This window comes from Talpa occidentalis, unplaced genomic scaffold (genome assembly GCF_014898055.3).
Source record: "Talpa occidentalis isolate TD23 unplaced genomic scaffold, MPIMG_talOcc4v2.1 talOcc4.3, whole genome shotgun sequence".
Taxonomy (NCBI): Eukaryota; Metazoa; Chordata; class Mammalia; order Eulipotyphla; family Talpidae; genus Talpa; species Talpa occidentalis.
The window spans coordinates 38,240,703-38,265,319 of NW_023603184.1; the positions used below are offsets into that span (position 1 = coordinate 38,240,703).

Below are 24,617 nucleotides of genomic sequence, written 5' to 3' on the forward strand. Positions count from 1 at the left end.
GCGCCGGAGCAGCAAGGCCAACGCGAGCATGCCAGAGAGGATAAAATGAGGCATCAAAAGAGGTAACAATATCTCAGATCCAACACCTGGTCTGAGCACCTTTCCTCCCACCTTTTGCTGGAGCATGCTAATCTGCCTCGGTCAGGGGCAAAAGACAGACATCAGGGTTAAAATTGGGTGTCTAGCCTGTCCATTTAGGAGGCATCCAGATCTGTGGCTGCTGACTCCCAGGAACAGAGTGGGGCGATCTGGCTGAGGTCCCAGATCCCCAAAGAGTGCCAGGTGTCTGGGATCATGGTGCCCACAGTCCTGGCTCCAGGTGGCCCAGCCAGGCGTGGAGACACAAGGGAAGAAAGAAAACCCATCTGTCTCCAGGACTCCCTCCTTTCTCTCATCTCCTGAAACTTTAAAGACTCTCGGCTGGAAACCGAGCTGGGGCTCGTTAAAGTTTAAAAGCCAGAGCCTGGGGAGCTGGGCATAGAAGGGTGTCTGGTCCCAGCGGGGACACTGACTGGAGGTGTCCACCCCACTCCCATGGTTCTTCCACAGGGCAGGCGCCAAGGGAGCTGCACATCCACAGTCTTTCAGCCTGGCCTGCACAGCACTTCAGTTTGCACCTTGCAAAGCATTATGCTGTCACCATGTCCCATCCATTACCTGTGACTCAGTCTCTCTGGGTACAATCCCTTGCTGCACTTTCCCACAGCCCCTGCTTTAGTGTAGGCCTTGGCCCCTCTCTGCAGACAAAAGCAGCAGCATCTTCCCCACCACTCACCTTTGCAAAAACCCTCCCCTAGCGCCCTAGGACCTCCAGGACCCATGATCTAGCTCTCCAATCACCCCCGCCCTTTCCCTGCGTTCTAAGGCCCATACTCAACATCTGCACCTGTAGCATATCGCCTTTTCCCACCAACCAATCTTGGCTCAGCCCCTCCTATAGAATGCTCCCAATCCTATCACCCTTGTACACTTTCTTGTCTGCCCAATTCCAGAGAGATCTCCTGAGCATTCCTCCTCTGTGAAGCCTTCCCTGGTCCCCAAGGCTAGCGCAGGGGCCCACTCTGCGTTTCCACAGAGTGGAAACTCCACAGAGTTTCCTGTAAAGTATTTGCCCTCAAGCCCCTGGAGGCTCCTTGAGGGTTTGATTCCCCCTGTCCCCACCCTCCAGCACAGGGCCAGGCAGGGAGGCGATCAGTGAATGAGTGGAGGTGCCCAAGGACAGGCAGAGCAACACCACTACTCAACATTTCATTGATGAGGAATCTAAGGCCTAGGCAGAGGCAGCAACCTGCCCAAGGCCACAGGGTCTGGACTCTGGACTCTGTGCTCTCTCCCCTCCAGCCTCAGGCCAACCCAGGCACCTCCTCCAGAAGATTTCCTAAAGGCTCCCATCACTTTGGACATTTCCCAACTCTGAGCTCTCCCACCTGAAGCTCACCTGGAGGTCTGAGTCCTGGCTACCTGGAGTCACTCTCTCTGAGGACAGCTCTGGGGCTATTGTTTTCATGTACCCCAGACCAAGTCAAAGTGGGAGTCACCCATGACAAGGGCCCACAGGACATAATCCTGGATTAGGTACCCCATTTGGGGACCTCGCTCTGATGGCATAGACTACAAGATATTAGCGTTCTGTCCTTCCTCTGTATCCAGTAGTATAGACCCATGAACCAGGACCTCAGGATTAGACAACCTCTAAGAAACTACCTCTCTGGCAACTTCCTTTAATGATGAGGAATCTGAGTCCCAGAGGGGACAAAGATTAAGCCTTAACTGGACTCACTTAATCTAAGTCCCTAAAACCAGGGGAATTCCTGCCTCTGCCACCAAAGATGATAATACTGACTCAGAAAGGTAAAATGATCCCCAAGGTCACACAGAGGGGCTGGGGCTCTTGCCAAGTTGTGTCCCCTCCAGGGTGCCCTTCCACATGACACAGCACAGGCTGACAAGGCAGGAGAGGGGGCTAAGTGGTGAGCCACAAGGTCCTGAGATGGATGGGCCAAATGGTGCAATTATCCAGGCCCAAGGGAGTGCAGAGCTCTCAGCCTCGGAGACCCAAAGACTGGGATTCTGATCCTACTTAGCCAGCCTCTAGATTTTTGGCCTTGCATAAGTCAATTCCTGCTCTGAGTATTTGTCTCCTTATCTGTTCAAAGGGAGTTGATAAGACCCATGTTCAGGAGACTCAGTAGATGACTCAATAGAAAGAGAGAGAGAACACCTGGCTCTGGCCCCTCCCTCACTTTCCGGGGGACCCTTTCGAGCCTCACAAGCTGTTAGGAGTGTGACAGGCCCTCGGAAATCCCGGCAATGATCCCACACATCACAGGGGAGAGAATGAGCCCCTGAGAGGGAACAGGCCTGAGTAATGGCTTGTAGCACAGGCGCAGGTAGACAGCGAGACAGGGACCTGCTTTCACCAGAGGGGAAGGGGAGGAGCAAGAGGACAGGAAGTCAGAGGAGTCACATCCCCACTGCCAGCTTCCGGTATCAAGAGGAACCTCAAGTTGTCAGTCACACTCCCACAAAAAACCTCCCATCACTGCTCCAGTCCCCAAGTCCCTCAAGGTCCTGCCTACCTGCCCCCCGCCTCTGTGGTCTGCCTGCAAGCATCTGCCCATGCGGTAAGAGGGGTCATGTAGAACGGTCAGTCCTCTTCCCACTGGGGGCTGGAACCCTTGAGAGCAATGGCCAGGTCTCCTCCAGGGCTTGCGCATGGCTAGCCGGGTACAAGGCTAGGCACACAGCAGCATCAGAGAACCTGAAGACAACCAGAGCAGGACTGGGCAGGCCAGCTCATCTTTGGCTTCTGTCCCCGTTCCCCATACCTCTCCCATGGGCCTCAGCACATGCATTGAGTTGAGAGGATCTTAGAGCCAGGAGAGTCCCCGGACAGAGATGGAGTTAACAGCCTAGAGAGGGCTAGGACATGCCCACAGCCACACACACAGCAAGAGAACATCATAGCCAGACTGACCCCTAGCCTCTTCCCCAGCTGACCCAGCTTGAATGACTGACAAAACCCCTGGTTTTCTACTTCTCACACCACTATGGGAGCCATGGGGAAGCCTGGCATGCTCATCGGGAGACCCAGGTTCAGGTTCCATATTGTCCTCTGCCTCCAACCCAAGATCCAAGTTCAGCATCTGCCTCTGGAATAGGGCCTAACCTCTCAGGAGGTAGTGTCTACGCCCAAAGCCCAATGCAGGCCTAGGGCCAAACCAGGCTGGGGGTCAGGAGGGAGAGAAGGGGGTTAACCTCCAGCAGCCCCTTCTCTTTGTCCTGACTCTGAAAGCTGGGCCCAGTGCCACATAGCTTCCAGGGATCGCTGGACACAGGGACAGGAAGATAAACATGAGGGAAGAGAGATGAGAAGGAAATCAATCAGGTACAGAGATAGGCTAGGCTCCTGCTCCTGAGATCATGAGCACAGGACACGTCCAATGGCAACTGGCTTTCTCGGCCCAGGGCACAGGTCCAGAAGAGGCTAGGGCAAGGGGCGGAAGCTCAGCAAACACCTGTGGTTGACTGCCTGCCTCCTGGAGTGACCCAGTCATCTTTGGGGACTCTGGCTTCGCTTCAGACCTGCTCTGTGACCTTAACAAGCCACTCCCCTTCCTGGGCCTCAGCTTTTTCATTTATCAAACAAGAATGAGATGAAGAGAACAGCGCGTCCTTCAAAGAGTTATTGATGGGGTTAAATGCCATGATGTTGACTAAGATGTGAACCCAAGCAGAGGAGGAGGAGGGCAGGCACTCTGGAGCAAGGCTGGCCTGGGTTCCACCATTGCCTCAGCTACTGTGCAACCATCTTCTTTCCCAGACTCAGTTTCTTTGTTGTCTGCTACAGCCTCATGGTAAATTCGCTGAAGGAAAGAAATGCTTGGCTCAGAGCAGGGGCTCTTAACAAAAATGGGATTTGTGCCTTCGGTTTTAAGCCAAGAGAAGACCAACATGAAGCTCTCTTGGTTCACAAGAATAAAATCCTTTTCCTAAGATGCACCAATGGGGAAGTCGGTGCCATGTCTGCCCTAGAGCCCAAGACTGGCCCCATGGGTCTTTCTCCCAAAAAAGTCGGTGATGACATCCCTGAGGCAACCAGTGATTGGAAGCGTCTAAGGATTCCAGTGAAACTGACCATTCAGAACAGACAGGCTCAGACTGAGATGTCTGAGCCTCTGCTTCATCATCAAAACCTTCGAGGAACTGCCAAGAAAGAGAAAGAAGCAGGAAAACATTAAACCACAGTGGAAATGCCACTTTTGATGAGATTGTCAACACTGCCCCAACAAAGGCAGCACTGATCTTTAGCTAGAGAACTCTTTGGGACCACTGAAGAGATCCTGGGGACTGCTCACTCTGAGGGCTGCCATGTTGATGGCCACCACCCTCCCAACATCATAGATGACATCAGCAGTGGTGTGGTGGGATGCCCAGCTAGTTAGTTAATGACAAAGGAAAATGTTTCAATAAAGGATCATTTGACAAGGCCTCCCTGGTGGTGCAGGGGTTAAAGTGTCAGCACTATCAAGCAATGGACAGCCACTGCTGCATGAATTCAACCCCAAGCTAAGGAGCTACCCACATGGGGCAGCAGAGCTCTCCTGTCTCACCCGCTGCTCCCCTCAGCAGTGTATTTCAGTAGATGATCCTGTTCTGCTCCCCGCTCTGTCTCTGGTGAATCCTCTCATCCTCCACACCTCTGGCTTACACCCCAGTTTTTGTATGCATAAATAAATAAAAATAAATATTTTTTAAAAGGATCATTTGACAAAAAAAAAAGAAAAGAAAAGAAAAAGAAATGGGATTAGTGGCATGGAACCTGGGTATCCTGGAATCTTAGGGGTGGGGAGTTCAGAGACCTCTGCCCATCTCCCAAAACTGTACCCCACCATGCTGAGTTGGGGAGGCTGGCCCTCAGAATGCCCATAACCAAGGCCCTTCCTCCCTGGGTCCCATCTCTGCTCACTTCCTGTTCCCAAACCTCCCTCCACTGTGGAGCAGAACTGAAGTGTAGCAATGGGGAGAAAAGCTGAACAGGGAAGGCTAGGCTGGAAGGCTTGAGATCTGGGTTCTAAGTCTGACTCTTCTGGGACTTGGCTGTGTGACCCTGGGTTGGCCCCTGCCCCTCTCTGAGCCTTATGTCCTCACGTGCACCTCAGTAAAGGGATGGCGGGGCGAGGGGAGGAAGGCATGAAACAGAGATTGCAAGAGTCTTTTGGCAGCTCCAACCTCTGCTCAGTCTGAGAGGCAAGGAGAGTTGAGATCCTTGCTGCCAGGGAGGGTATATGCACTGACCACAAGCCCATAACACCCCAGTTTTTCCAAGTCACCTCCACTCCCAAAGAAGGCCACTTGAAAAGTCTGATCTGCTCACAAGGGGTCTGCTCTCTGGCAGTTTGACCTCCTGACACACCAACTCCAGTCCTGGACTGGGCTGGGTTTATTCATTAACCAAGCCAGATGGAGGAGACAGATCTGCCCTATTGACACAGAGGGTGGGTGTACTAGATTCAATGCAGACTTTCCCCTTCGCTCCTTCTGGACAGCCAGCTAGGCGGGGATACTACCCTTCTTCACCCCACTGCACACTGCAAGCCTTAAGCCTTTTCCAGGTCAGGGCCAGGAAAACAACCTAGCCCTCACAACAACCGTGCTCTCCTTCCATTCAGTTTGTCCCCTTGTCCCTTCCTTCCATCTTTCATTCAACCAACATCCCTGCTCTGTCAGTGTTGGATGCTAGGGATGTAAAGAGTGAGGATCTGTCCCTGCCTTCAGAGGCACCAAGCCGGGGCATTTCAACTGCCCTGCCCTGCCCTGTTCCTCAGGCTCACAGAGGTCAGGTCCCAGCAAAGCCCCCAATCCAGGATTCTCAGACCTGGACAGAGTCCCAGAGGAGGAGCCACATTTGGAAACCCAGAGAGAAAGGAACAGTCAGCCAGCCAGAGCACAGAAAGTCATAGAAGGGAGAAAGGGCTAGCCAGAAGGCCACATAGGGACAGATGGACAACACTGGAAATGACTAAGACAAAGTGAGGCAGAAAAGCACAGGAGCAGAGAGGGAAGCTCAGATATGTCCAGGCCTGGTGTGATGCCAAGATGCCTGGGCTAGTCCAAGAGCAAGTTCCAGGCAAGAGAGCTGGCAAGTGGGGAGGGAAGGAGGTCCCTTTGAGTCCAGTGCCCTGTTCCCCTCTCCCCCAACATAAATGCACGCCTCTACCCACTGGAGGAGGACAGCAGGAGGGGGAGGCCAGAAACAGGGAGAATTGCCCCCTTGAGAATGTGGCACTCACAGCAATCCAGGGTGTTAGGGCTGCCAGTGAGGCCCCTATACCAGAGTCTTCACAACCTTTGCCCCAACTAGTACCCCAGGGGGAGATGGGTATACAGGGTCCCAAATCCCAAGCCTGCCCTATGATGGCAAAGGAGACTCACAGGGCTGTGAGGAGTGAGGCTGCGAGGGCCAATGTGCATGCATCTGCAGGCCTACCTCCTCCTCCAGCCCACCCCCAGCCTGGCCCTGTGATGTCCAAGCCCTGCCTTCAGATCCCTGCAGGAGACTCAAGGAGCAGCCTGAGAGGGAAGAGGGAAGCGCAGGGAATCAGGCAAGAAGGAATCAGATCCCTGCCAGCCTAGTTAGAGAGAGTGAGGAAAGAGTCCCAGTTCAGACTGAGAGAACCAGGAATTAGGGAGAGGACTCAGTGTCCCACCTGGGGTGATTCAAGTCAGGAACCAGTGAGGGATTCCAGAACAGAGGGGTCCCTGAGGGAGATCACTCTCCTAAAGGCGCCTGGCAGCAGCCCACCTCCCTGGAGTAGGCAGGAGCATGCAGAAGCCTGGATTCTGGCTGGGTGAGCCAGAGAGTCACACACACACACACACACACACACACACACACACACACACACACTCTCCCTCTCCAGACCTCAACTGGCCCATCTGTGATGGGGGCTTGCCCAGCAAGTTGTGCCTCCGCCTAGTTCCTGGCAGGAGACTTTTTCCCAGTCCAAATGCACAACCAGGTACCCGCGATGCCGGGGGAGGACCAGAGGACCCCAGTGGGAGGCAGCGAGGGCACGACGGAGGCTGCACCTGCCATAAGGCACCCCTACCTTGATCTTGTGCAGGGTGCGATCCATCTCCACAGCCTGCACCCACACAGACACTCCGGCCTTGCTGTAGGTCAGGTTCCAGCCCGCCTCGGCCTCGCACTCGGACCGAAAGCTACGAAAGTCCTGGTCATCCGGCACCTGGACGCTCTCGCGGCCCAGGGCTGGCCGAGGCCCCTGGGGCTCCGTCGAGGCAGCTGACTTCTCCATGGGGAGGCTCAGGGCCCCGGTCCCAGTCCGGCTCTCCTGGGTGCTCCGCGGAGGCTCCGACGACGTCGACGCCGCTGCAGATGCTGACGCCACCTTCCTGGGACCTGCAAGACCGGTTTGGGGACCGGAGTCGGCGCGCTGGGGGCGCGGGTGGGGCTGCCCGGGGTCGGAGCGGGTGCAGAGTCCGCGATAAGCTCGGGGCGGCCCCGTGGTGAGGACCCGGGCACCCTCCGCGGGGCGACCCCGGAGCTCCCGGGGCGAGGGTGGGGGCTGCGCGTGGGGCGAGGGGAGCCCGCGAGCGCCCGTCGGGGCCCGGGGGCGGCGGGACCCCGAGTGACCGGCGGCCCGTGGGCCCCGCGCGGGGCTGGCCGGACCCGCGCAACTAACTCCGCGGCTGCGCTGGCGCGGGCTGCGCGCCCCGAGAGTCGTGGGGGCGGGGTGGGGCGCCGCGGGGCGGGCCGCTCACCTGCGCCCGCCGCTCCGCCAGGCCCGCGGGGCTCGGGGTGCGGGGTGCGGGTTGCGAGCGCCTCCGCCGGCCGCGCAGGGGCTCCGGGGGAAGGAGCAGTGGGTCCCGCCGCCCGGCCCCGCCCCGCGCCCCCCGCCCCGCGCGCCCCTCCCGCCTCCCCGCCCTCTCCCCGGCTAGCTCGGGGCTCCGGGGGCTCCGCGCCGGGGATCGGTATTTTCCAGGCTGCGGAGGTAAAGCTGCCAGAGCTCGCAGCCCCGCCCCGCCCCGCCCTGCCGGGTCCTAGCGCCCGCCCCCGCCCGCCCCCGCCCGCCCCACGCAGGGGCGCGGGTCAGAGGGAGACCCGTGTCTGACCCGGCTTGGGGACCCAGCGCGGAGGCGTCCAGGAAAAGTGGGTTCTGACAGGGGGCGAGGAGGTTTAGAAGAAGGATTCTGGAAGTTGATTGTGAGCCCCTTCTCCACACCTCCCTCCCGTACTCACAGGTGCAGCAACCTACTTGCACACACGAGAAGGCTGTCCCCCACCCGCCCCCGCAACCGTAGACAGACAACCGACGCACACCTCCAGGCAAGCAAGAGCAACTCAGAGATGCCCACAGCCTGCATCCCCACCAAGCTCCAGGCACACCAGACCTACACACCCAACCCAACTCCAGTGAGGCAGGCAAAACCACAAGGCTTGCAGACCTGCAGACTCCGCATTCCACGCTCAGCCTCAGCGCTCCCCTCCAGCCCAGACTCTGGCTCTTGTCCACCACCACCCCTCCCGAGTACCCAGGAACATTTTCACACACCTCCCACTGCCTCAACTAAGCTCTCAAGAGCATCTGGCCCCAAAACTCTGGGGCTCCCCTGTCCCTCCTGAGGCAGAATGGGGCCAGCGCGCCATAACTACATAACCACAGGGGGAGACATGTCCACCTGCACTGCTGCCACCCCTTCCAGACTAAGAGGCTGCCATCTGCCATCCAGGTCCCAGTGCCAGTTCTGTCTCCAGCCACTCTGTGGGAACTGAAGCCAGTATTTCAACTTCTCTGAGGCCAGACCAGTATGAGTGTGGCAGAGGCCCAAGGCTGAGCATTCACTGACCCCTGACCAGAGAGGAGCAGGGAAGGCCTATGGTGAGCTCCACGGATGGACAACCAACTGGCCCAATAAGTGCCACCACTTGCCCAGCACTGCACAGTGAGTATGCAGCCATCCTGTTCAGAACCCAGGTCTCAGCCTCCCCCATTCCAGGGTGTCTCTCCCCTCTGGCTTTCCTGTCCTCTCTGAGCCTTCATTTCCCATTTTTAGAATTAGGAAATCAAAAGGCATAGCATGCAGCCTCACCATCCTAGAGCTCTGAGGATGTAACAGCTTTTCTTAAAAATGCTAGAGGAAGAGAAGGAGTTGTCACAGTAGGTTCACAAATAGAGGTGTTTCTTCTTGGAGTGCTTAGAACTCTAAGATGTTGTTGATTCGGGTCCAATTTTATGATTGGGGGTGAGCAGGGAGCCGTGATAACAAGTGACCATGAGGGGTATTCTGCAAAGAAAATCCAGTAAAATGAGTTGCAGTTTCTCATGAGGTCTGTGTGGTGAACTTAGTTCTCCAGGCCTCCCATTTTCAGGGTGGGGGACATAGTCAGATAATGACCCCACCTCTTCTAATCCACATGCTTCAAGTGCCTGGGCGCGGCGGGGTAAGGGGGTAGCTAGCCCTGTCCTGGGGAGCCCAGGGCCCTGGCTCTCTTGGACTCTCCTCTGCATCAACCTCAGCTCTAGACAGATCACGGACTGTCCCCTGACCTTCATGGTTTTATCTGACAGCCTCACACCCAGCACAGGGAAGACCCAAAATGGGAAATGCAGAGCCGGCTTGAGAACTGCAGTCTCTGCCAAGGGGAGAGGAGATGGGAACACTGGCAGGATGGCTCCTGCCTGCTTTGTTCCCCAATAACCCTTCTCAGCAGATAGCAGGCGCAAGGGCAGGAAACAGCCCAGCTCATGTCCATGGCCCAGTCCCAAGTAAAAGAGATAAAACTGGGGTGACAGCAGGATGTAGCCATGAGGCAGACTCACAGAAGGACTTCCTCACCTTAGAAAACTGCCAGTCTGAGGAAGAAGTAAACTCAGGGAGGTACCGATGGCAGAAACCAAACCACTACTCAAATTCAAACATAGATTAATCAAGAATGACTCTTTTGGGCCCTCGGTCAGAAAAGATGGGTGACCTGCCACCCTTGGGCTTAGGTAGCCGCACCCTGGCCTCAACCTTGTGTCTTGAATTCAGGCCAGGCTAGCTGGCCACTGAGTGGATAGAAGAACATCTCCCCATCTTACTCAGCATAAATTTGCCCTTGCAAGTCCCCCTCCTGGAATTTAGATATCTCTGGATGTGGGGTTCATGACATGCTCTCAATCAAAACCAAAGTGGATTCATAGCTTGTCTCAAACATCCCTGAGCAACAGAGAAAAGGGCCCCATTTACTCAAGGGAAGAAGAGTGAGCCCAGGAGGGTTAAGAGGAGGGGAACGGAAGAAGTCTGGAGTGGAATCGTAGGACTAGCCCACCTTCTTCTCACAATCTTCTCACAATCTCACAAAGGACCTGTGGACATGGGTTCAAATCCTGACTACACCATTTTTTAGCTGTGACCAAGGTCAGGTGACATACTCTTTCTGAGCCTCAGTTTCCTCATTTAGAATACTAATTCATACTCTCTAAGAATTATTGCAATCAAAAGAGTTGTACATGGGGGCCTCCCTGGTGGCGCAGGGTTAAGTCTCAGTGCTATCAAGCTATCTCCAGCCACTGCGGCATGAGTTCGAACTGGGAGCTGACTCACATGGTGCAGCAGACCTCTCCTGTCTTGCCCTCTGCTCCCCTCAGCAGTGTATTTCAGTCAGTCCGCCTGTTCTGTTCCCCACTCTGTCTCTGGTGAATCCTCTCATCCCCTGCACCTCTGGCCTGCACCCCAGTTCTCGTATGCATAAATAAACAAAAATAAATCTTTAAAAAAAAGAGCTGTACATGTCCTAGTTTTGCCCCCAAAGAAGTAACAAAATATGTAATTGGGGGGAGAAATATACTGTCCAAAATAGCATGTTTCCCAAATAAGTGTTACTATATGATGGTTATTAAGATTCTCATGAAAGATTAAACAGAATGTGACCCTGCAGCTCCCTGCTCCAGTCACAGGACCCTCCACAGAAGGTTAATGAAGCTGCCTCTCTGGGCCTCCAGGGCAAGGCCCAGGCCTGCTTCCTCACTGGTCCCAGCCCAGGATGGGACATCACTAGCAGGAGTCAGAGTGGGTGTGGAAGGCGGCAGCGAGTACCAGAAGAAGGTGCTTAGCAAACCGAGAAGTGTCACTGGAAGGTGAGAAATCATTACCCAGGGCCCTGCGTGAGCTGTGCCCCCTACTAAGAAAGCTGAGGCATGAGAGGGACAAGGACACACCCCCGAATCACACAAGTCAGAGTCTACATGGGGTCTCAGGACTGTGACTCCTGGAAGGGGAAGAGGGTGTGCTCTGGAGAGATTCACATCAGACTGTACCTATTGTCCCCTGATAGCAGATGTCAGGCCACCTGTCTGGAGTCACTCCTGACCTGGTCCCTGTCTCTCCTCTAAACTCCCCCCAATGTTCTTTGGTCTCTTTCACTCCCCTAAGCTTCCCCCATTGTTCCCATTAGAACAAAGACCCTCAGACTAACATCACCGGGCCCAGCCGCTCACTGTACAGATGGAGAAACTACAGCCTGGCAGCACAGATAAAGCAGAGAGCAGAATGGAGGTCTCCCAGGTCCTACACAGAGGCAGCAATGTCCCTGCTCCCATTATATGCCACCCCTTACACTATCCTAGGGGTGACCTTGATGCACTCACCACCCTCTCGCAGCCTCAAGATACAGTCTTCTCATATCCAGGCCCCCCTCTCCTTCCACCGTCTGTGTCTCTGACAATGAGTCTCCACTAGCACCTGGGTGCTCCTTTCTACTCACCATCTAGTCAGACAGACGGATGGCTTCCTCGAGCTCTCCTCTGGGAGATGAGAGAAGACCCCTCCCCCAGCCCTCTCCCCCCTACCCCCTCAGGGGTAACCTGGCCTGCCAGTTTGGGTGGAGAAAATTTCCAGGCAACAAAGCAACGTCCTGGGAGCACTGTTCTAGAAGATTGGGCAGTGACCAGTGTGATGTCACCAAGGAGCAGCAACGAAGGGGTGATTCCAAAGGTTCCTCTGGAAGGGCCCAGGACAGAGCACTCGGAAGCCCCCAGGGTTGGCTTAGTCCTGAGAGAATGGTCCTTTATAGTCTCCTGGGGTGTGACAGTAGGCTCTGCATCCACGGGGAGTGGAGCCGGATCTAAGTGTTTGCCCAGGGTGGGTGTCTTACGCTTACTGGGCCTCTCTGAGAAAATAGCCCAAACCCTGGCCTGAGGGAGTTGCTGGGTCCCTCCTCGCTCCTCCTCGAGACACTGCCACAGACACGTCCCATATCACACTGCATCCTCTTACACAGCCACATGCCACCTCAGTCCCACTCCTGGCCAGCCCAGCATAGGTACACACTTGGGCATGCCAGGTCATACAGAGTACAAAAGTAGAATTGCAAGAGAAAACACAGGATGTCTTGTAAAATTTGATTTTCAGATAAAGAATCATTTTTAGTATAAATATATCCCAAATGTTTGCTAACTTTGGAAACCTTATACCTGAGGCACCACCATACCCATGTCATAAAGTCTCAAAAGGCTGCATGGTCACATGCCAGTTCCCACACAGAGTTCAGTCCTTTGCCTGCCCTGGGAAAGCACTGACTGCCCTCAAGTCACAGCTGTCTGTCTGCCTGTCTCTCTCTCTTTCTCACACACACGCATACACGCATGCACATGAACATGCACATGCACTTGAACACACGTGTGCACTTGACCCTGTACACCCTCTTTGTAAAAAGATACTCGGCCAGGAAGTCTTTTGCACACATTCTGTTTCTAAGTTGACCTTCACTACTTAGATGGAAGGCAGGGACAATTAGGACCATTTGACAAACAAGACCCAGAGAGAAAGAGAACCTATCCTGGTTTTCCTCAAGTGTAGTTCCCTGGGTGTGGGGCAGAAGGGTGTGTGGAAAGTCCTGTACCTCTTCAGGCCTGTTTTCCTGTAAAAGTGGTGGTGCTCAAGGTACCTCCCTACCGGGGGTGCTGGGAGTGTCTCTGAACCTGGGAGTTTCTGGGCAGCGACCCTGCAAGGCCCCAAGGCTATGTTCTCTCCCACCCCACCCCCACACACAGTAATGGCCAGGGGGCTTTGGGCCACCAAAGGGTGACCTCGAGTACTCCTCAGAGGCCCCTGTATTCCTAGAAATTGGAAACTGTCCTAAGTTAGGCTGCTGAGGGCCAGGCTGACTTTGAAATTCAAAATAAGAAAGCAGGGACTCCCTGGTGGCTCTGGCGGTTGAGCAACGCACTGTGAAGCTGTCCACAGCCTCTGCAGCACCGGTTCGATCGCGGCTGGCCAGCGAGAATCCCACATGGCGCAGCAGACCTCTCTTGTCTCGCCCGCTGCTCCCCTCAGCAGTGTATTTTGTCAGTCTGCCTGTTCTGTTCCCCACTCTGTCTCTGGTGAATCCTCTCACCCTCCAGCACATCTGGCCTGTACCCCAGTTCTTGTATAAAAATAAATAAATCTTTAAAAAAAAAATAAGAAAGCAGAAGGAGAAAATTATGTAGGTTGTCAGAAAAGGGGCATCTTTCCTGGATTAGTGTCCTTGACCTGATAGAAGGACCAGGCACCCTTGTCCTTCCTGAAGACACAAAAATGTCTCCAATCCACTGCTACCCAGCCTGAGCACAGAGCACACAGCTGAGCAAGGGGTGGACCTGGGCCAGGCAGATGAATCAGGAACCACTGACAGGAAACTCCAGGGCCTTTGGAAGGCTGTATTGACCCAGCAATCTAACTGGGTTCCACAGGTGGCAGAGCCAGCAGACATCAGCAGTAGGAGGACCCAGCATTCAGAAGGGGGTGGCAGCCATGTGGACCTGAGACTCTCCCAAAGGGGGAGTCCCTGTGATTCTGCTCTGGGTCCTGCACACCTTGGGTTAGGCCCTGTACCTCCCCAGGCCTGTTTTCCTGTCAAAGTGGTCTCATGGTGCCTCCCTACCAGTGGTTCTGGGGAAGCTGTCAGACTCTTCTCTCTCTGAGCCTGGGAGTGCCCTGGTCAGCAGGAGTTGTCTGAGGGAGACTCCTAGGGCTCAGGGTACAGGGACTAAAGGGGGGTTGGGGGAAGGACAGGAAAGGAGGCCAGACAGATGCGGTGAAATAGCCTGCTCAGCGCTCTAGCATAATGGCTAAGAGCTTTGGCTGGGGAGCCAGGCTGTCTGGGTATAATCTAGAACCATTACTTACCTCTGAGCCTCATCTCAGTTCTCCCACTTCTAAAATGGGTAGGCTAGCCGGATTTACATCGTGGCAGTGGGGCAGAGGTGAGTTCATATACATGGAGTGCTTGGCATGGGGACTGGCAAGCAATGAGCACTCAATCAATGCCACAGCTGCTGTCAGCTTTTGCCTCCTGACCACTTACCCCGAGGTCTGTTATCTGTAGCTAAGATATGGCTTCTTGCCTTTGTCTTTGCTCCTCAACCTGGAGTTAGTAACTCCCTCTTCTCCTGGATCCTGGAAGGCTGAGAATAAAGCAGAGGGGGGCATTATGGCATTTGTCACCCATTGTCATCTTCAAATTCAAACAGAGCTAGGAAGGCTGGATGGATCCCCTTTGGGAGAGACCTTTATTCAACAGTATTCATTGTGGCACCCACAGAGCTCCCTCTTTGGTGTCTGATAACTGGACGCTAGGACAGCTATCAGGCAGGATGGTGCTGAGATGTCCACACTCCAGGGGCTGGTTTCCAGGATCATGTGATGGTGTCACAGTGTTGGGAAGGCTCTCTAGGCCCTCTGAGGATGGGGCTGAGCCCTGGTCAGGGCTCATTCTGGGGTCAAAATCCACACTTGGAGCATACCCAGAACAAGCTCAGCTTCCCTGGGGCTCTGCTGTGCAGAGGATTCCTGCCAACCACTGCCCCCTGCCCTGAGACCCTGGGTTATCGGGCATCTCCACTGTGCTCCCTTGGAGGGAAGCTGCCTCCTTCAGCACCTTCTAAATTTAGGGCTTGGGCTCTGTGACTCATTCCTTTATCTGCTTTGCTCCCCTCCTCCAGGAGTGTGCTCCCACGGTATTTTTATCCCTTGCTGCCTCAGATTGATTAATAAGGCCCTAGAATCCTGCAGCAGTCACACACATAGAGGAGAGCCCAGTCCACCTGCCCCAGCTCTGGCTTCTTTCTGACCAGCTCCTATGCTCCCCCTCCCCGTGTCTCTCCATGCACCACCCACCCCAAACACACATCCTGCTACTCCCTAACCAGAACCCACTTAGGTGGCCACATGGGGGGCTGACTCCAATAGGACTGCGGTGGCAGTGTGCAAGGTGAGAGGGGACCATGCCCTGCTCCCACCAACTGGTTGCCAGGCAGAGCGCTGATCTACAGTCAAGGACCCTGGGTTCTGGCTCAGATTCATTTCCATCTTAATGTAGGACTCTTATGAGTCCTTGGTTTCTGGGCTTCCCTTTTCTCCTCTATAAACAAAGGGTTTGAACCAGACCTCCATTAAGGAGGCTTGGGTGAGAGTTGAAATTTTCACTAGGCCAGTTTCTACCTTCACACAAGGTGGAGCGGGGGCTGGGTATCTCAGGTCACACCCTCCGGGATCCTATGTTGCCCGATTCTGCTCTGTTCAGGGGACAAACAGAGCAAGTGCCTACTGTCAGCTTTTTTTGACTACTGCCTGCAGGGAGGAAGGGGTGTGCCATGAACCCATACCCTGAGGGACTGGAAAGAGCCAGGAGTCTATTTCTGGTCTGTCTGGGGGCAGTAATGTGCAGCTTTGGGCCAGAATCACCTTAACTCTAGACCCAGATTGTGAGCAAGGGAATAATATGGATGTAGAGGAATAAAAGTTCAAGGCATCTGTTGCTGCTAAGCTCCCAGTGCCAGAGGAGGAAATGGGTACGTGGGTATCCCTTTGATTTCCAGAAACACTGGCTCCCAGGGTACAGAGTGGAGGTCGCTGGGAGATGGGCAGAGCTGGGGCAGTGGCATTTCTGCCCGACTGGCTCTAGGATATTCTTGTCTGCAGCTGGCCTTACCTGTGTTCACCAGTAACAACAGTAGCTAATGTTTACTGAGCATTTATCACATGCTTGGTGCTGTTCTATGGAGTTAACAGTTCTAATTCATTGAATTCATATTTGTACCTCAAGGTAGCCTTGGATAAAGCTTATCACCCCCACCCTATAGACAATTTGAGGCTGAGGGAGAGATAGTGACCCACCAACGGTCATAGCAATAAGTCGCTGAAAGGGCTGGTTAAAAGTCAGGTCTAACTGCAATCCTGGCTTCTGTTTGCTACTCCAAGCTAGCTCTTCTCATGTATACATTAGAGACACTCAATAAATGTTTGATGAAGATCTTTGATCACTGGCATGTAATGGAAAGATCCCTATCTGAGTCCAGTTCTACCCCACCTCCTGTATGGCCTTAAAATGGTTCTTTTCTGCCTTTAGCCTCAGTTTCCCCTGCTGAAAATAGAGGTGATAAGTGATAAGTAAAGGCCTAGAGAATTAGATATTTGGAGATGGGAAGATCCTGGATTTCTCTTTCTATATACAGCTGCTTCTCATGACTTATCTGAGAAGGCCCCATCTGCAACTAGACCTTAGGTTCTTCCAGCCCCTCCCCACATCTGTGTTGAGAACTTCTAAGAGCATTCTACAGAGAAAGAGTTGGGTACAGCCCAGCTCCAAGAGACAAAGAAAAGTTCACCTCCCTGATAAGAAACTGCCTGATCCTAAGGTGGTAGGGGTGGTATGGTGTGCTCATGGTGCCACCTGGATGCCTCTCTTGGCAGGGGAGTGGCTCCTTCACCCTCAGCTCAATGTTCTTCGCTTCTTCTCCCTATCACCCGGCCAGCCCAGGTATCACTTCCGGCTGCCACTGACCCCAACTGGAATGCCATGAGTGCCCAGTTCCTCCCAGTTTCAGAAATAAAGTCCAACACGCTCCTACTTCTTCCCACTTACTATTATTACCTGCTCATCTGTCACATTGTGGCTTTCCCTTACCTGAACCACTGTTCTGAGTAGGGTCTGTGAGCTCCAGCAACATTGTTCTCTTCTCTAGGATTCTCTAGATCCTCCTTAGCTTCCTGCCTCTAGCAGTTATTGCAATAGAGCATGACTTTTCTCCACTAGGCCAGGTGAGATTGGAGAAAAATTGGAAATAGAGGCTACCCCAGACCCTCTGAGAACAGTCAGTGTCCCGAAGTCAGTATCCAACAAAGACACCGAGCCTTGGGATGAAGGGAAGGGCTCCAGACCCCAAGGCAGGCAGGTTGGACTTTAGCCCTTGGTCACAGACTGATGAGACCTGGGACAAAGCCCTGCCCCTCTTGGAGCCCTCAACTTGCAAGATTTATAGAATGAGGACATGGGTACCTCAATCTGAAATCACCTGATTATAATATTTTGCTTTTATAGATAGCTTGGGAATTTAGTAGCATTCCTGGATCTCATTTCATTTTCCCAACAACCGAGTTCCATTTACAAACGAGAAGAACCGGGGTTCCCAAGGGAACAGAGCTACCCAAGGTCACACAGCACGTCAGAGGCAGAGCCTGGGCTGGAGTCCTTGACTCCGGAACCGCCCTGGGCCTCCACACTCCGCGACGCGGGCGTCCGGTCGCGCGGCCTTCCCTAGGCCGCTGCGCCACCGGTCACGGGCTTGCTTGGGGCCAAATTAAGAGAAGCAAAGAAGGGGGCGCTCTGTGTAATCCACAAAAGACAGGGCCACAGGGAGATGACAGGTCCGTTACTACTATTTATTACTGTCATCTTCGCTGAGGCGCCCTCAAGCGTCGACACAGCGACGCGCCCTCGCGCAGGCGCTCTGGGGTGTTTACGGCCGCCGGCGCCCCTCTGCGCATGCGCCACCCGCCTCGGTTAAGGCCGTCGGACTCGGCGCCGCGCGGCCGCCCGCGCCCCCAGTGGAGGCAGCCGCTCTGTCACTACAGCCCCTGCGGCTTCTGTTGACTCGGATTCAGCCGAGGCGTCTCCAGAGCCCCAGGATGAAGGAAATCTGAGAAGCGGCAGGTTCCCGGCGGTCGTCCCTCTTCCGGGACCCCGCACCTCAACTACCTCGGGCGCAGCGGCTGTGGCGTCCTTCGCGGCGGAGAACGCGACAGACCTGCACGCACTCCCTCCTGGGAGCTGTAGTTTCGCGGCTAGGACCTTTCTTGGGTAGGAACGCCGTAAAAACTAGCTTTCCCAGGGCCTCCCTGGTGGCGGAAGGGGTTGCGATGCAACCTATAGGGCTGTCCGCAGCCACTGGAGCACCAGTTCGGTACCTGGCCAGGGAGCTGCCCACATGGCGCGGCAGACCGCTCCTGACTCGCCCGCTGCTCCCCTCAGCAGTGTATTTCCGTCAGTCTGCCTGTTCTGTTCCTCACTCCATCTCTGATGAATCCTCTCACCCTCCCACATTTCTGGCCTGTACCCCAGCTCTTGTGTGCATAATAAATCTTTGGGGAAAAAAAGCAAAAATCTATCTTCCCAGAAGCTCAAGAAGGAGAGAATCAGAAGAAAGGTGCAGGCAGGGCTTGTCGGGAGATGGAGTTTGGGAAGTGTAGTGGGTTTGTGCCAGCAGGAAAACTGTGCACCGAGGTGTTCTGAGCCTGTGCTGTGGCTTCCAGGGCCACACGAGTTTACACACCTGCTATCTAGGAGAGTAGAGTTATTGGGACTGAGGTTTAGAAACAATGCTATCTGCATCTCCCACACAGCTTCCACCTGCATCCACTCCTTGGAGACTGCACTCATGCTGGTAGCCTGGGATTCTCTGTTCTCTTACTGCTGTTCAATGAAAATTTTTGCAACAACAGAAATGTTCTATATCTGCACCATCTGATTCGGGAGCCACAAGACTACCACACTTTGTGGCTACCAAACACTTGACACGTGGCTAAGTACCATGGAGGAATCGATTTTTTAAATTAAATTGAATTTATTTAAAAGATAACTTTAAATGTAATCTAATCAATCCATTTTAATTAAATAAGTTCCCCACAACCACCCTTTATACCCCTTTAACTTTTTCTCCATCTTAATCTCAAGCCTCACTTGGAGTATGAGTGTCTGCTAATTTTTGTATTTTGCTTTGTGAAACTGCTGCCATGTAAGATTAATGTCCAATATTTGTCTTTGTTATTCTGATTTGCTTCCTTTTAATAAAACTTAAATAGCCCCACTGTGGCTTAACCTCGCTTTATTTTTTTTTTAAAGATTTGTTTGTTTTATTTTTATGCATACAAGAGCTGGGGTGCAGGGCCTCCCCTGGTGGCACAGCGGTTGAGCGCTGGGTTGCTAGGCTGCCTGCAGCCTCTGCAGCGCCAGTTAGATCCCCGGCCACTGGTGAGAGTCCCACAAAAAAAAAGCTAGGGTACAGGCCAGAGGTGTGGGGTGTGTGTAAGAGGATTCACCAGAGACACAGTGGGGAGCAAAACAGGCAGATTGATTGAAATACACTGCTAAAGGGAGCAGCGGGCGAGTCTGGAGAGGTCTGCTGTGCCATGTGGGTTGCTCCCTGGCTGGGGATTGAACTTGTGCTGCTGTGGATTGCTTCATAGGTTGCGTTCTTAACCCCTTGCGCCACCAGAGAGGCCCTTAACCTAGCTTTAAACACCAGCAATCACCCTCCTGGTTTGTGAGACCTGCACTTCAGCTGGCTTCCAGCTTTCTCACACAACTCTTGTTCAGTCTTTTCAGATCCTTCCTCCATTGAAAACTTAAACATTAGTTCTGAATGTGAAAATATGCCTTGTTATTCATCAGGCTGATATAAAAGACACAGAAAGCCAGCCATAAAATTAAAAACAGTATTTTCACCAAGTACATATTGCAAATGTCAAAACCACCCCCTCCTTAGAGCTACTGCTTCTTTTTTTTAAGATTGATTTATTTATACAAGAACTGGGGTACAGGCCAGATGCACGAGAGGATGAAAGGATTCACCAGGGACAGAGTGGGGGACAGAACAGGTAGACTGACAAAATATACTGCTGAGGGGAGCAGCGGGTGAGACACGAAAGATCTTCTGCACCATGTGGGATTCTCGCCAGCCGGCCGGGATCAAACCTGCACTGCAGAGGCTGCGGACAGCTTCACAGTGCGGCGCTCAACCACCTGCGCCATCAGGGAGGCCCTACTTCTTTTTTTACTAAGCATATTTGTTTTTTAAAATCATAGACTGTCAGAAATTTTGTTATTTAACATTATACAATTAAGAATGAAACCCATGGGCCTCCCCTGGTGGGCGCAGCGGTTGCCCACAGCCTCTGCAGCGCCGGTTCATTCCCTGGCCTCTGGCGAGGGTCCCACAAAAAATAAATAAATTAAAAAAAAAAAAAGAATGAAACCCATGCTTAAGGATCTACATCCCTAAGCAGGCAGGATTCACAATCTAGGTGCAGATTTAGAGAAGGGTTTTCTGAACATAATATTCCATCTTTGCCTTAATTTTATTGTTTCCAAGGAATTAGGACCTGGGGACCATTTAGTAGTCCAGATCTGATGCTGTTGTCTACATACCTAGCTCTGCTTCAAAATACTCCTTCAGGGCCTCTCTGTGGTCTAGGGGTTAAGTCTCAGCACTAACATCAGAATGACCTGAGTTCAATCCCCGGCCAGGGAGCTAACCCACATGGGGCAGCAGACCTCTCTTGTCTCACCTCCTGCTCCCCTCAGCAGTGTATTTCAGTAGATCCACCTGTCCTGCTCCCCACGTTGTCTCTGGAGAATACTCTCTCCCTTTATCTCTGGCCTACACCCCAGTTCTTCTATGCAAAAATAAATAAAATCTTAAAAAAAAATTCTCCATTAAAATTTCACACCTCTGCACCTCTCTCTCAAATCCTGTAAGATCTCTCTTTTCCTTTGTGTTTGGTGGCATACCCACCGTTCCTTTGGTGTATTGTCATCCTCATAGCAATGGGCCAATAAATGGGTCAATGCACTTCATTGAACTATGGGTTTCTCCAGATGGTCTTTTTAAAAAAAGATATATGTGTGTGTGTGTATAGATATACACACACACAATGCATTTTATATATATATAATAATATATATTATTTATATGTAATGCTACATGGCTGGTGATAGCTTGATAGCACCGAGACTTTAACCCCTGCACCACCAGGGAGGCCTCTCCAGATGGTCTTCCGCTAATTGGGTTAGGATCCTCTGAAATACTGGTTTCCTCCAGGTTCTGTCACTCCTCTCTGCTCTGTGCACTCTTTTTGGAAGATCTCATTCACTTCCATCCATATGCTGATGACTCCTCAACTCAGGCCTTTCTCCGGCCTTTGGGAAGATTCCTGGTTGGCTCACAGTTTCCTTAAACTTGGTGCCTTCAAAACTGAACTTTTTGGGGGGTTTTGTGTTACAAGTAAGAACTTGGCATTAACCACCTCTAACATTGAGATGGTGGGGGAGTCTCCTTACCTGCCTGCCACCTCTTCACCCTCTGTCCTCAAACTGCCTCACACAATCAGCTGATTTCCACATAGCTCAGCATCCGAAAACCTTAGAAAGTTGTGTGTGTTTGGGGGAAGGGGTGCGGGTAGAATTTGGGCTTGAAAAACTCTACTTTTTGCACCTGACCCTTTAGCAAAGGATGGGGCCTCAAAGAGGCAGCTGCAGAGGGGACCCCACCTGTCTCTTCCTCCTCATCTCTCGGGGTTCCTTTCCTTGAAGCCCTCCCACTCCATCCAGAGCCCAGTCCCTAGACCTTGGCAATATCACAGCCTCTTGCCTTTACTGATCCTGCTGATCCTGCTGGCTTTCTCCTCGGGCCAGCTCTGCCAGGCTCTGCAGAGGTGTGGCCTGTCTGCTGGAGGGAGGGTGAGTACTGTGGGAGGAAACCTCCTCTTGAGTTGTGCCTGATTTTCTCTCAAGCATGTTTGAAACCAAACACTTCACGTCTTGAGGATCTAACTTCCTTGTGAAGGACACTCTTTCCACTTCATCCCCCTCCACATCTGCCACATCTCATCTACCAAAGAGGTTTGTATTCCTCTTATTCATACAACTTTGACTTGACTTCTCAGAAGACAAAATGGGGTCATTTCCCCTTTCCTGTCTATGTCAAAGCATCGTTAATGTTAGCCCATATTGAATGATGGTCAAATCACAAGTTTCTCCTCTTGGTGGGTGCAGTTTCAGTTCATCCCATGCCAAACCCTGTTTTCCCTGGAAAGCAATAGTCAATAGCGCAGGCTTATGGTTGCAGGGACCCGATTAGCTGCAAATGAACTCACTTCCTTCAAATCCTGAGTGTTTTGATCATTTCATACCTTTAAACCATTTTTTAAAGTTCTATATTGTTTAATTTTTTTATCTTTGGTGGGGCCGTTGGTTATACTCAAAGTGTTTAAAGAGAAGCTTGAAAATTAACCTGCAAATTTCCTTCAAGGTGATTGGGACTAGGTTCTCCCATTTATATGACTAAAATTGCTAAGTCTGTAAAGCCACGACTAGGAAAAAGTGGGTGTCATGATCATATTCCATCTGACTTTTCATGTACCCAAAGTAAAGCCAACCCACTCCCATAGGTGTAATTTGTGAAAATGGTTTGCAAGGGCAATTTGAAACTTTGACCTCATCATTTAGAAACAAAACATAAACATTACCAAAAAAAGCCTGTTAGATTTTAAGAAGTATTATAAATTACTTCACACATGTTTCCAATGTTAGGACACACATATCTAGCTTCTCCTTTGGGTTGCACTGAATTCCATTTGGGTGTTCATGACTTTTGTAATTGTTTACCCAGCCACACACCAGAGTGTCACTAATGAGTCCGACAGACTGTGTGTTATATGACCAAAGTGCCCTCCCAGGAGTTAGACCTTTTTACACTTCCACCAGCAGGGATGATAGACTCTATTTCCCCACCTTCACCAACTCTGAATATTATTCAAGTTGTCAATTTTTTTGGCCACCTAATGAGTGAAAATGGCCTCTCACTTGTGCAGTCAAATGTTCTATCCAAGACCTGTGAAAAATGGTCTCTTGTTTATACATTAATGTACCATTAATATGTTGTGCATTGTTTTACTCATTTGTGGATCATTTGTTTTTCTTCTAATAAAAGTCACTGCCTAGTTTCATATTGGATTTCTTGTTCTTTAGTTGACTTCTGAGAGTTCTTTCTATCTTCTGGATTTTACTAACATATATTGCAAGTATTTTCTCCATACCTATATTGCTTCTTTTTACTTTGGTTATTTTTATTTTTTTAAAGATTTATTTATTTATTTATGCAAGCACTGGGTACAGTCAGAAGCGCGGGAGGGTGAGAGAATTCACCAGAGCCAGAGTGGGGAGCAGAACAGACAGACTGACGAAGTACACTGCTGAGGGGAGCAGCGGGTGGCAGGAGAGGTCTGCGTGCCATGTGAGATCCTCCTCTGGTGGCCGGGGTGCAGCCGGGGATCAAACCGGCGCTGCAGAGGCTGCGGGCAGCTTTGCAACCCAGTGCTCAACCGCAGCGCCACCAGGGAGGCCCTACTTTGGTTATTTTTAAGATTTATGTTATTTATTTATGCATGCAAGAACTGGGGTTTAGGCAGAGGTGCAGGGGGTGAGAGGATTGATCAGAGACAGAGTCGGGGGCAGAACAGGCAGATCCACTGAAATACACTGCTGAGGGGAGCACTGGGCGAGACAGGAGAGGTCTGCTGCACCGTGTGGGTTAGCTCCCTGGCCTGGGATTGAATGCATGCTGTAGTGGCCGGAGATAGCTTAATAGTGCTGAGAGTTTAACCTCTTCACCACCAGGGAGGTCCTGCCTCTTTTTACTTTGTGTATAGTGTGTTTGATTTATTTGCTTGTTAATTATAATATATATAACATAAAATTACTATTTTAACCATTTTTAAGTGTACAATTCACTGGCATTAATTAGTCATGATGTTGAGCAACTATTGCCACAATTTCCAAAACTGTTTCAACATCTCCCACAAATTCTGTAAACATTAAGCAACATTTCTCCATTCCTTCCTCTCTCCAGTCCCTGCTGACTTCTAATCTGCTTTGTCTCCATAAATTTACCTGTATTATATATTTAAGTGGAATCCTACAATATTTGTCTTTTTGTGCTTGTTTAATTTAATGCAGCATACTTTAAATATTTTTAAGATTTATTTTTATTTATTTATGCATACAAAGACTGGGGTGAGAGGTAGAGGTGGGGGAAAGGAAGGATTCACTAGAGAGTGTGGGAAGCAGAACAGGCAGATCTACTGAAATACACTGCTGAGGGGAGCAGCAGGTGAGACAGGAGAGGTCTGCTGCGCCATGTGGGTCACCTCCCTGGCCAGGAATCAAACTCATGTTGCCGTGGCTGGCGATAGCTGATAGTGCTGAGACTTAACCCCTTGCACAATCAGGGAGGCCCTAGCATACCTTTTAAAGGTCCATCCATGTTGTAACATGTACCAAACTTCATTCCTTTTTATGCCTGAATAATATTCCATTATATATGTATGTCACATTTTGTTTATCCTCTCATTTGTTGACAGACATTTGAATTGTTTTTACCTTTTAGCTACTGCAAACAATATAAGTATGAATGGGTACATAAATACCTGTTTGAGTCCCTGATTTCAGTTCATATGGATATATACCTAGAAATGGAATTGCTGAGTCATAAGGCAGTTCTGTGTTTTCTCTT

At 51.7% G+C, this 24,617-nt stretch overlaps 1 protein-coding gene across 2 annotated transcripts in view; it reads right to left on the reverse strand.

Annotated features, from left to right (window-relative positions):
* STARD10 (StAR related lipid transfer domain containing 10) overlaps window positions 1–11,835 on the reverse strand; it is a 28,874-nt gene extending 17,039 nt beyond the window's left edge. Inside the window, exons 1-2 of one of the 2 annotated variants that reach the window (XM_037522922.2) lie at window positions 11,771–11,835; window positions 7,113–7,423 (exon numbers count right to left, since the gene is read on the reverse strand). In XM_037522922.2, coding sequence (XP_037378819.1) covers window positions 7,113–7,319 — 207 coding nt within the window. In that variant the 5' untranslated portion in view covers window positions 7,320–7,423; window positions 11,771–11,835. Of the gene's footprint in view, window positions 1–512; window positions 583–7,112; window positions 7,424–11,770 lie in introns of those variants that run through there. The other variant, XM_037522924.2, reaches the window with a different exon arrangement.
* Window positions 11,836–24,617: the final 12,782 nt, after the last annotated feature.